General features: G+C 36.5%; 1 protein-coding gene across 3 annotated transcripts in view; it reads left to right on the top strand.

The window, feature by feature from the left end:
- MAGI3 (membrane associated guanylate kinase, WW and PDZ domain containing 3) overlaps window positions 1-12,865 on the top strand; it is a 306,230-nt gene that overhangs the window by 232,352 nt on the left and 61,013 nt on the right. For all 3 annotated transcript variants that reach the window (XM_071217190.1, XM_058303015.2, XM_058303014.2), the window contains exons 5-6: window positions 7,483-7,657; window positions 10,995-11,074. In XM_071217190.1, coding sequence (XP_071073291.1) covers window positions 7,483-7,657; window positions 10,995-11,074 — 255 coding nt within the window. The remainder of the gene's footprint in view (window positions 1-7,482; window positions 7,658-10,994; window positions 11,075-12,865) is intronic.

The raw sequence follows: 12,865 nt of genomic DNA, 5'->3' as shown, positions 1-12,865 counted from the left end.
ACATCTGTACATCAATGTTTCAGCAGCGCTAATTCACCATTGCCAAAAGTTGGAAACAGCCCAGGAGTCCATCAAATGAGGAATGGACAAACAAATTGTGGTATATACATAAAATGGAATATTATGCAGCTGTAGGAAGAAATGAAGTCGTTGAAGCATATAACAACATGGATGAACCTGGAGGACTTTATGTTGAGTGAAGCAAACCAGACACAAAAGAACAAATAACTGAATGATTGCGCTATTATGAATGACATATATTATGTAAACTCATGGAATTAACAATTAGAATATAAGTCACCAGAAAATAGAATGAGGATAGAAAATGGAAAGCTGAGGGTTAATCTGTGCAGAATTGGTTAAAAAAAAAAAGTTATAAATCTTTGGAAATGAATAGAAATGTTGAAAGCACATGATGTGCTTATAACTAGCAGAGCTATTATATGGGTATGACAGTGGTTGAAAGGGAAAGTCTAAAGTCATGTATATAACTAGAAGGAATGGAGCCAAGAGTGCCTGCAACTGAAAGCAGGAGGATTGCATCCAGCATCCATGTGGAATCTAAGCCCCCTCTTGTTACAGATGTGAAATGGACACAACCATTCCAAGGTCCATAGGATGGAGGAATAGAGTACGGATTAGAGTGACTTATAATCTATTCATGAACTATTGTGATTAGTAATCGAAGAAAATGTGGCATTGGTGTGGAGAAAGTGGCCATGGTGGCTGCTGGGGGTAGGGAATGGGAGGAAGAGATGAGATGTGGAGGCATTTTTGGGACTTGGAGTTGTCCTGGGTGATGCTGTAGGGACAGTTACCAAACATTGTATGTCCTCCCATGGCCCACTGGGTGGAATGTGGGAGAGTGTGGACTATGATGTGGACCACTGACCATGAGGTGCAGTGGTGCTCAGAGGTGTATTCACCAAATGCAATGAATGTCTCATGATGATGGAGGAGATTGTTGTTATGGGGGGAGGAGTGGGGTGAGGCGGGTGGGGGGTATATGGGTACCTCGTATTTTTTAAATGTAATATTAAAAAAATAAAGACAAAAAAAATGTAACATGGAGGGAAGCAGATTTGGCTCAGTGGATAGAGTGTCCACCTACCACATGGGAGGTCCAGGGTTCAAACCCAGGGCCTCCTAACCCATGTGATGAGCTGGCCCACGCACAGTGCTGATGCATGCAAGCAATGCCATGCCACGCAGGGGTGTCCCCCACATAGAGGAGCCCCACGTGCAGGGAGTGTGCCCTGTAAGGAGAGTCGCCCAGTGCGAAAAAAAGTCCGGCCTGCCCAGGAGTGGGGCTGCACATGCGGAGAGTTGACACAGCAAGATGATGCAACAAAAAGAAACACAGATTCCCGTGCCACTGACAAGAATATAAGCAGACAAAGAAGGACACATAGCGAATGGACACAGAGAGCAGACAACGGGGTGGGGGGGAAGGGGAGAGGAAAAAAACCCACCAGCAATGGTTCTGAAAACCATTAAAAAAAAGTAACATGGAACTGTATAACATAATGAAGTGAAAACTCATGTAAATTACAAGTATGGGTGATATTGCATAATAAGACTGTTTTTACAAAACCTACATACAAATACACTAGAGAGAAGGAAACAGAATAGCAGCTATGGATGGCCGGGGAAGCATAGACTGAGAGGTGGTGAATTTTTGTTTTTATTATTATTATCATTGGAATAATGAAATGCTCTAAAAATGATTAAAGTGATAAGTACACAACTATGTGTTTATACCGAATACCATTGATTGTACACTTTGTTTTTGTTTGTTTTTTTAAAGATTTTAATTTAATTTAATTTAATTTTTTTTTTAAAGATTTATTTTTATTTATTTAATTCCCCCCCATCCCCCGGTTGTCTGTTCTCTGTGTCTATTTGCTGCGTCTTGTTTCTTTGTCCGCTTCTGTTGTCGTTCAGCGGCATGGGAAGTGTGGGCGGCGCCATTCCTGGGCAGGCTGCACTTTCTTTCGCGCTGGGCAGCTCTCCTTACGGGGTGCACTCCTTGCGCGCATCAGCACTGCGCATGGGCCAGCTCCACACAGGTTAAGGAGGCCCGGGGTTTGAACCACGGACCTCCCATGTGGTAGACGGACGCCCTAACCACTGGGCCAAGTCCGTTTCCCTGATTGTACACTTTGGATGGATTTATGCTTTATTAATATATGTATCAATAAAATTTGTTTAAAAAAAATTCTCCCAACATAGAAAATTCCAGGACCAGATGGCCTCAGAGGTGAATTCTACCAAGCATTTTGAAAAAGATTAGCACCAATCCTGTTTATTCTTCCAAAAAAAGGAAGAGGAGGGAAAATTACCCAACACATTTTATATAGCCAACATCATCACCCTAATACCAAAGCCAGGTAAAGATATTACATGAATGAAAATTACACCTATCTCTCTAATGAACAAAGGTGAAAAAATTCTTTAAAAAATACTTGCAAAAAGAACCCAGCAGCATTTAAAAGAATTATACACCATGGCCAAGTGGGATTTATTCCTGTTATGCAAGGGTGGTTCAACATAAGAAAATCAATTAACGTAATACACCACATTAACAAATTGAAGTAAAAAACTCACAATGTTCAACTTGATTGATGCAGAAAAGGCATTTGACAAAATCTAATACTCTTCCTTGATAAAAAACACTTTATAAGGTAGGAATATAAGGAAAATTCCTCAATATGATAAAGGGCATATATGAAAAACCCACAGCCTACATTGTACTCAATGGGGAAAGGTTGAAAGCTTTCCCTCTGAAATTGGGAACAAGAAAAGAATGCCCACTGTCACTGTTGTTATTCAACATTGTACTAGAAATTCTAGCTAGAACAATTAGACAAGAAAAAAAAAAATTAAAGGCATCCAAATAGGATAAGAGGAAGTAAAACTCTCACTATTTGCAGATTACCTGATCCTATATTTAGAAAATTCTGAAATGTCTCTGACAAAGCTACGTGAGCTAATAAACAAGTTCAGCAAAGTGGCAGGATACAAAATAAACATACAAAAATCAGTGATGTTTCTGTATGCTAGTATTGACCAATCTGGGAAGGAAATGATGGAAAAAAGTCCATTTACAATAGCAACAAAAAAACCTCAAATACCTTGGAATCAATTTAACCAAAGAAGTGTAGGACCTGTATTCAGAAAACTACAAAACAATCAAACTAAAAGAAATCAAAGAAGACCTAAACAAATGGAAAGATATTCTGTGTTCATGGATTGAAAGACTAAATATCGTGAAGATGTCAGTCCTACCCAAACTAACTTACAGATTCAGTGCAATACCAATCAAAATTCCAACTGCCTACTTTACAGAAATAGAAAAGGCAATTACCAAATTTATTTTGAAGGGAAAGTGCACCTGAATAGCCAAAAGCATTCTAAAAAAGAAGAGCTATGTGGGAGGAAATTAACTGCCTGATCTTGAAACCTATTACAAAGTTACAGTAGTCAAAATGGCATGGTATTGTCATAAAGATAGACACAGCAATCAGTGAAATAGAATTAGGAGTCCAGAAATAAACTCTCACTTCTATGGCTAACTGGTTTTTGACAACCCTACCAAGTCCCTGTTATCAGGACAAAACAGCCTCTTCAGCAAATAGTACTAGGAGAACTGGATATCCATAACCAAAAGAATGGAAGAGGACTCCTGTCTCACTCCCTATACAAGAATCAACTCAAAATCGATCTAGGACCTAAATATAAAAGCGATAATCATAAAACTCCTGGGAGAAAATGTAGAGAATGTCTTAAAGATCTTGTGGTAGGTGTTGGTTTCTTGGACCTTACACCCCAAGTATAAGCAAAAGAAAAAATAGATAAATGAGATGTCCTCAAAATTAAACACTTTTGCATCTCAAAGGACTTTGTCAAAAGGTGAAAAGTTTCCGACTCAATGGGAGAAAATATTTGGAAATCACATATCTGATAAGGGTTTAATATCTGTGATATTTAAAGAGATGCTGCAACACAGCAATAAACAAATGACCCAATTAAAAAATGGGCAAAAGTCTTGAATAGACATGTATCCAAAGAAGAAATACAAATGGCAAAAAAAAAAAAAAACACATGAAAAAATGTTCAACATCACCATCGATTTAGGGAAATACACTTCAAAGCGACAATGAGATGTCATTTCACACCTATTAGAATGGCCACTATTAAAAGTTTGGAAACCTACAAGTTTGGAGAGAATGTGGAGAGATAGGAACACATATACACTGTCAGTGGGAATGTAGAATGCCATTCTGCAAATGGTGGAGGACTGTTGTGTAGTTCCTAAAGAAGTTGGATATAGATTTGCCCTGTGACCCAGCAACACCACTCCAGGGAGTATACCCAGAAGAATTATAGAGCAGTAACACATACAGATGCCTGCACACCAATGTTCATAGCAGCCTTATTCACGATTGCCAAAAGATGGAAACAATCCAGTTGTCTCTATCAACCAATGAATGGATAAATACACTGTAGTGTTTACACACAATGGAATATTATGCAGCTATAAGAAGAAATGAAGTCATGAAACATATGATTACGTGGATGAACCTGGAAGATATTATGTTGAGTGAAGCAATGCGAGACACAAAAGGACAAATGGTATTATTGTGCTGTTATGAACTAATTATATTGTATAATCTATGGAGTTAATAACTTGAATATGGATCACCAGAAAATAGAATAAGGTTCAAGAGTGGAAAGCTGGGAAGTGGACTTGGCCCAGTGGTTAGGGCATCCGTCTACCACATGGGAGGCCCATGGTTCAAACCCCTGGCCTCCTTGACCCGTGTGCAGCTGGCCCACGCACAGTGCTGATGCACGCAAGGAGTGCCCTCCCACTCAAGGGTGTCCCTGCATAGGGGAGCCCCACGCGCAAGAAGTGTGCCCCGTAAGAAGAGCTGACCAGCGTGAAAGAAAGTTCAGCCTCCCCAGGAATGGTGCCACACACACGGAGAGCTGACACAACAAGATGACACAACAACAACAAAAAGAAACAGATTGCTGTGCCGTTGACAAAAACAGAAGCAGACAAAGAACATGCAGCAGATAGACACAGAGAACAGACAACTGGGGCGGGGGGGGGGGGGAAGGGGAGAGAAATGAAAAAAAAAAGAGTGGAAAAAACTAAGTTAACTTGTGCAGAGTTGGTAAAAAGGTGTGTTAATCTTTGGAAATGAATAGAAAAGGTGAAAGCACAACATGTTTGTTACTAGTACTGCCGTTATATGGGCATGACAGTGTGACTGGTTTAAAGGGAAAGTTTAAGGTCATGTGTATTACTAGCGGGAAAGCCGAAAAATGTGACATGGAATTGTATAGCAGAGTAAAACCTCACGTGAATTATGAATGTGGGTTATATTGTATATGTAAGCCTGTTTTTCTTTGAAGCTGAACAAATGTATTTTAATGTTACAAGATGCTAATATCAGACCAAAAAAACCCACATTATGCTAAGTGAAAGAAACCAGAAACAAAGTACTGTATATTATTTGATTCCATTTGTAAACTGTAAATATGAATCAATTTATATAAAGATGAAATTAGTTTAGTGGTTATGTAGGGCTGTGGAAGGATTGAGAGATTGGGAGGTGACTGCTAAGGGGTGTGGAGTTTTTATATTTGGAGTAATGAAATTCTTCTAAGATTTTTTGTGGTTATGATTGTACAACAATGTGATTATACTAAAAGCTATTGATTATACACTTTGGATAGACCATATGGTATGTGAATATATCTCAATAAAACTGCTTAAAAAAAAAGTATGTAGTAAAAAAGGAAGTAGTAGTTGTAGATTTGAAAAGGAAGGTATGAAATAGTTTATCCAGAAGAGTGTGAGAATGAACTAAAGAAATGTATTACTATTGCCAGAAATCATTAAATGTCCACCTGAGATTATTGATCATGAATTTAAAGTGAGACCAGTTAGTATTGTTGATGTGTAGCTGCATGGGTTCTGGTAGGGAACAGGTGAAGGACAGGATCTAAGCAGACAAGTGTGATGAAGGAGATTGGAGCTAGGGAATCAAGGGTTCTTGCAAGGGAGTGATTAAAATGGTTGATCATGGAATTTCAGTTGGGTAAGCAAAGTAATGACATGGCTAGGAGATGAGGGAGGGTAACAGGGAAGGTAAGTAGCAGTATTAATGGATTTTAAGTCTTGGTTGTGTAGACAGTGGTTGGAGTTGAAGTACTACAGAGAATGAAAGCTAATGATATCAGTCACCTCTTCTAAGATTCTGTGATTACAAGGCATTACTTGTAGTTTGGAGTTGTTATAATGATATAATGTAGCATCGATTAGATTCTAGAAACAAGTTTTAAGTGCCCAGATTGTGAATTCATATACAGTAACTGTATTTTACTCTTCTTTCCTACATTATGGGCTTTGGGACTCTGAAAGGACTTTAACACCATCAAACAGAGTTATATTTAACAACAGGAAGTTTATTGAATGTATTTTTTTAAAACAAATCAATCTTATTGATACATATTAATAAAACATACAATTCATCCAAAGTGTACAATCAGTGGTATTTAGTATAATCACATAGCTGTGCATTCATCATGTCAATCATCAGAGCGTTTTCATTATTTCAATAATAGTAATAAACAAAAAACAGACAAAGAAAATTCGTCACTTCTCAGTGCCTCTGTATTTCCCCTGTGGTACATAGCTGCTATTTCTGGCTATTCTTGCACAATTATGTATTTGTTTATTAAGCAGTTTTATTGAGATATATTCACATACCGTTATGATCTATCCAAAGTATATAATCAATGGCTTTTAGTATAATCACAATGTTGTAAATTCATCATCTCAAAAATTTTAGAACAATTTCATTACTCTAAAAAGAAAGAACCCATGCCCCTTAGCATTCCTTTCTGAGTATATAAATTTTTTATTAGTATTCTTTAAAAGCCTGTATATATGTTCAAGTCTAGTATACCAGACCACTTAGATTAGAATTCTGGCTTTGTGTTTACTAGCTGTGTAACCTTGGATAAGTTAACTTAACCCTTCTGTTCCTTTTTTCCTCATCCATGAAATGGGGATAATGATAATTTATACTCATGGAATATTGGTGAGGATGAGGTAATATATGTAAAATGCTTAAAATAGAGCCTGGCACATAAAAAGGACTGCATAAGTGCTGCTATAGCTGATTTTGTTAGATTTGTATAGTGAATTGATTCTAGAGCCTTTTTTTCCTTCTTTCCCAGGCTTCCATCAGAGGTGTTATCCATGGATAATGCATTGTAACAAATAAAGAAAATTCATTGTGTTTATACTGTATTTCAAAAATTATAGCAGAATATGGACATAATAGACAAGCAAATTTGCAATAACTATTCAGTCACTTTGCTTGAAAGAAAGGCAAGAGGGCTGTTTGGAGAAGAGAGTAACTTTATCTGCTTTTCATGCTGTTCTGTTTTAAATAATAACAGAAAACAGAGAGAGGCATTCTGAATCATCTGACTGGATGAAGACTGTCCCGAGTTACAGCCAAACCAATAGCTCCATGGACTTCAGAAATTACATGATGAGAGATGAGAATCTGGAACCACTGCCCCCAAACTGGGAGATGGCCTACACCGACACGGGGATGATCTACTTCATCGAGTAAGCACATGCCTGTATCTCTTCTAATGTTCCCTGACACCAGGAGGTTTGTCTGTGTTGTTGTTGTTGCTGTTCATTTCATTTTGGAAATATGCCTGTTTTACATGGCTTCCATTTCTTTTACTTTTTAAAAATTATTTTTTTCATACAAATTACAGTTGATTATTAATCTATTTCCTTGCATGACATGTCATTATTATTTGACTCGGATGAAGGAATAGTGTATTTGACCTCTGATTTTAGAAAAGCAGAAAGATTAAAAATAGGTTTGTGACTTTAATGAAAAATGTAAGGAATAAAGGGTGTTCTGCTTTGCCTTTTTTTTTTTTTCTTTCACTTTTTGTAGATTGTCCAGTTTAATGAACATGTTCAAGATTACCATTGTTTGGGAGAGGCCTCTTTATTATCTGAACAAAGTATTTTCAGTCCTAAAATTTTTGTTTGATATATTCAGTCAATAGAGTTAAGTAATACAGGAGGAATAGTATTGATCCTTAGAGTAATTAGTACAATATATGTTTTCTCACACAAAATTATTTTTATGGAAAAGCATATTTAATATAGTATTTATAAAGATGTTGAATACCACATGTATTAGATCAACCTAAATTTGTAAGTTGTTTGCCCCAGAGAATAACAGTATATAAATAATTTATTGGAAGTTTCATTAAGAAGAATTTGTATATTCTTCTGCAGCTGTTATTGTCATCTTAGAAGCATTTTCTCAGAGGTAGACTATTAATATAATAACTTTACAGAATATAACAATTAAATAACTATGAAAATAGGATTGGGCACTATATTCAAAGAACATGGACTCAGAAATGAGTTAGGAATGAAGTACTTGAATCTGTCCCCTCAGTTGGTCCTAATTCCACAAGTTTCTCAGAGTGAGCATCTTGCTGCTCCAAGTGGGATTCTAGTGTTTAAAAGACATAGATTTTTCAGGTTTGAAATTCTTTTTACCACATATGGTAGGTACATTATTGAGGACAATATAAATGTCCAGACCATACAAAATAATGCCCAGACCATACAAAACAAACAAAACCAGGTATATTCTTCTCTGTGCACAATTGGAGGAGTTTTTCAAGGGTGATTTTGATAGACTTTTGACTTTCATGCAGATTTTAGAACTGATCCCCCAAGTAAGATGTAGAGTCACTAGTAGTGACTAGAATACCTTTAGAAAGAATACTTCAGAATTGTCACTGAATTTGACAACAGTTTACCCTGCATAAAGGAAAAGTTAGTCAATTATACAGCAAAAAAGGATTTATAAAAGAGCTGTCCTTAGAGTTGAATATTAATTGCTTTGCTAGATAAAGCTTTTGTCTTTGCTGTAGCTGACATGTTTGATCTTGTTTCTGTGGCTCTTAAAACATGCGATTTTGGGAAGCAGATTTGGCTCAACGGATAGAGCATCCACTTACCACAAGGGAGGTCCAGGGTTCAAACTCAGGGCCTCCTGACCTGCGTGGTGAGCTGGCCCCCGCGCAGTGCTGACACACACAAGGAGTGCCCTGCCACACAGGGGTGTCCCCTGCATAGGGAAGCCCCATGTGCAAGGAATGTGCCCCATAAAAGGAGAGCTTCCCCGTGCGAAAAAAGTGCAGCCTGCCCAGGAGTGGTGCCACATACACGGAGGGCTGATGCAGTAAGATGATGCAACAAAAAATAGCCACAGTTTCCCAGTGCCACTGTTAAGAATACAAACAGACACAGAGAGCAGACAACTGGGTGGGTGGGGGGGAGAGAAATAGATAAGTCTTTAAAAAAAAATGTGATTTTAAGAATAGAATATTAATATTAAGAATAGAATAATAGAATATTAATAGAATATTAATAGTAATCTTTAGCTATCATGTTTTGGGTATAGCCCCTACAAATTTCTTTACCTAGGGAAATGTTGAATAAAACTTAGGGTATTGCCCACATCTTGTGAGATTCAGGAATAAAATTTTGGGTCATTAAATTAATTTTTTTTCACATAGGAATTTTGAGTTTGGTTCGGCAAGATACTTCCATGATTTTTTTTTCCCCTAACAATCTGCCTGCTCCTGGGCATCTTTGGAGTTCTTATCCTTTTCATTTTGCTAAAATTGATATAATGGAGAGAACGTATTTCTTAACAGTATGGGTAATGCAGACTTTCTGGAAACAATCCCAAATTCTCCTACAATGATTAACCACTAGTCAGCATACAAAAATGTATTTAAACCATAGTCTATCAACTAGTATCATACCTGACAGTGTGTAAGAAGTGACTGCAAAGCTCTATAAGTAACTCAGGGGCTAAAAAAAGAAAGAAGATATGTTTAGTTCTCTGAAGCCATTAGCTTCGTTACCTAGAGCAGTCAAGGTAGAGATTAGTGAGTTCTTCTCCTTTGAAAGCAACAAGGAAATTTAATTTGTTCACATTGTTAGTCTTACAGTATTTTGATAATAACTATATATTTTTGCCTTCCTATGTATTTTTTTCCATGTTGTTTTCTTTAATAGGCTTATATTTTAACCTAACACTGTCTAGTCAATGATGTGACAGTTTTGTTTTAAAATTAGTATCTTTTGCATGATAACCCGGTTTGAGGTTAGTTGACTTTGACTATGACCTATAGTTAATTAAACAGACATTGCTCTCTGAAAGCATCTTTGGCTTACTTCATTTAAAAAGGGGTAGAGGATATCTAATTCTCTTTGTTCTACTTTTTTTTTTTCTGGTAAGTATATGATGCATGCTGATGAAACCTTAGTTTTGTAGTTACTCTTAATTATACCCATCCTTTTTACTTGCATGTGGCATAAACAGCTACTTTTAAAACTTTTGTTTTATTCTATTTTGAAGAGATTTCTTCAAAATAGTGTTCGGTGAGAACAGGGCTCTAATTTTTCGTCTCTCTATCCCCAGCCTTCAGCACAGTGCCCACACATCATAAGTATAGTATTTTTTGAAAGGAGAGAGGAAGGAATCCAGCAAGCAAACAAAGAAGATTTTTAGTGCAGCTTTCACAGCTAGATAGTGCACAGTGTGAGGTTGTGTGCCTACCCTTTGAAACGTTTTGACTGCCTAAATAAGTGTATTCTGTACTTGGCATTTTATCCCTTCTTTAGAGCCTTCATTCTCAAATTAGTGCTCTAGTTTTACCTTGCCTTTATAACAGTTTTGAAGTAACAGAACTGAGAACAATAGGATTATTGAATCTGAGGAATACAAATTGAGCCTGTAGAAGATAACTATTCAAACATGTATACCTTCTAGTCATTTTTAATCTTTGCTTTTGAAATACTTTTCTCCCTCTTTATTTTACTGTTTCTAATTGAGATCTTTATTCTACAGCCATAATACCAAGACAACCACCTGGTTGGATCCTCGTCTTTGTAAGAAAGCCAAAGCCCCCGAAGACTGTGAAGATGGAGGTAGAGATTCAGGGCCCTTTTATACCTTCCTTATAGCCCAAGGGGTGGGGACGCAACCCTAAGCCACGTCCTACCGACATATAGTCAATCAACAGCCCTGAATTGATTGAGTAAACTTAAAACCTTTGAACTTAAACCGATCAAATGGTATCATACCCGGAGGAACGGACCAGTTTACAAGCATAATCTATACCTCCTTCTGGAATTGATAAATAATACAAACTGCCAGAGGGATTATACAATTAAATTTGATTTTTTTAAAAAGTCGTCCTATATAAAATAAATATGCCCATTCTTTGACATATGTTCTAAAGACAAACTTTTAAAATTCTAAATAAATATTTTAATAAATTAGGCACATTCTCAATCACAGCATAGCTCATTAGGCCTTTTGAACCTTCAAAAAGATATTTAATTTGGTATACATTAGGATAGATATGCTACTATCTATAATCAATCCTTTAACAATTTAGAGCCATAGCTGAAATCAAATAAAAGTCTCTACTATACGTGACATGCAAAGTTTTTACTTAGTGGAAAAATTCTTTCTTTAAGGATCATCAGTTAATAAGCTTGTCTGTCTTATAGAAGTTCTATCTTATATTATAGTCTGGCAAATAAGTATAGAATTTATCCCAACCCAAACTGTTATGCCTTCTTGAACCTGAGATATAGGTGAATAAAATCTGCATGTGTTTTTTATCACCAGTCAAAAACTATTTACTTTGGTTAAAAAAAAAAAAGAGTTGTTTAGAATGGATGAGGTTCAATGTGCTCCTTCTTGTAATAAATTCCAATCTATTAATAAAAGTTAAGCAGGATTAAGACAGCCCAATTAAAAAATAGGCATAAGATTTGAATGGGTATTTTCCCAAAGATATGCAAATGGCCTATAAGCACATGAAAAGATGGGCAACATCCTTAGCCACTAGGGAAATGCAAATGAAAACCACAATGAGATACTATGTCATACTCACTAGAATGATTACTATTTTTAAAAAATGGAAAATAAGTGTTGGCAAGGATGTGAAGAAATAGAACACTCATTCATTGTTGGTGGGAATGTAAAGTGGGGCAGCTCTGCTGTGGAAATGGTTTGGCAGGTCCTCAGAAAGTTACATATGGAATTACCATATGACCCAGCAATCCCACGTCTAGGTGTGTGTGTGTGTATATATGTATATATATACCCAAAAGAACTGAAAGAGACTTGAACAGATATGTGTACACCAGTGTTCATTGTGGCATTATTCACCATTGCCAAAAAGTGAAAGCAACCCAAGTGTCCATCAACAGATAAAAGCAAAATGTGTTATATATACATGCAGTGAAATATTATTCAGCTGTAAAAAGTAATGAAGTTACGATACCTGCAACAACATGATGAACCTTGAAGATATCTTGTTGAGTACAATAAGCAAATCACAAAAGCATAAGTCTTGTATGAACTCACCGATATAAAATAATTAAAATATGCAAATTCATAGTCAGAAACTAGAATACAGGTTACCAGGAGCTGGGGTGAGAGTATGGAATAGGGCACTAACACTTAATTGGTACACATTTTCTGGGGTGATGGAAAAGTTTTAGTAATAGAGGCTGGTGATGGTAGCACAACACTGTGAATGTAATTAACAACACTGAATTATATATGTGAATGTGGTTAAAAAGGGAAATTTTAGGTTGAGTATATGTTGCTAGAATAAAAATTGTAAAATAATGGGAATATACAACACAAACAGTGAACCCTGATGTAAACAATGGACTATTGTTAATGGCATAGTTATGTTA

Source organism: Dasypus novemcinctus, chromosome 9 (assembly GCF_030445035.2).
Source record: "Dasypus novemcinctus isolate mDasNov1 chromosome 9, mDasNov1.1.hap2, whole genome shotgun sequence".
NCBI lineage: Eukaryota > Metazoa > Chordata > Mammalia > Cingulata > Dasypodidae > Dasypus > Dasypus novemcinctus.
This window is presented reverse-complemented; position numbering and strand designations above follow the sequence as displayed.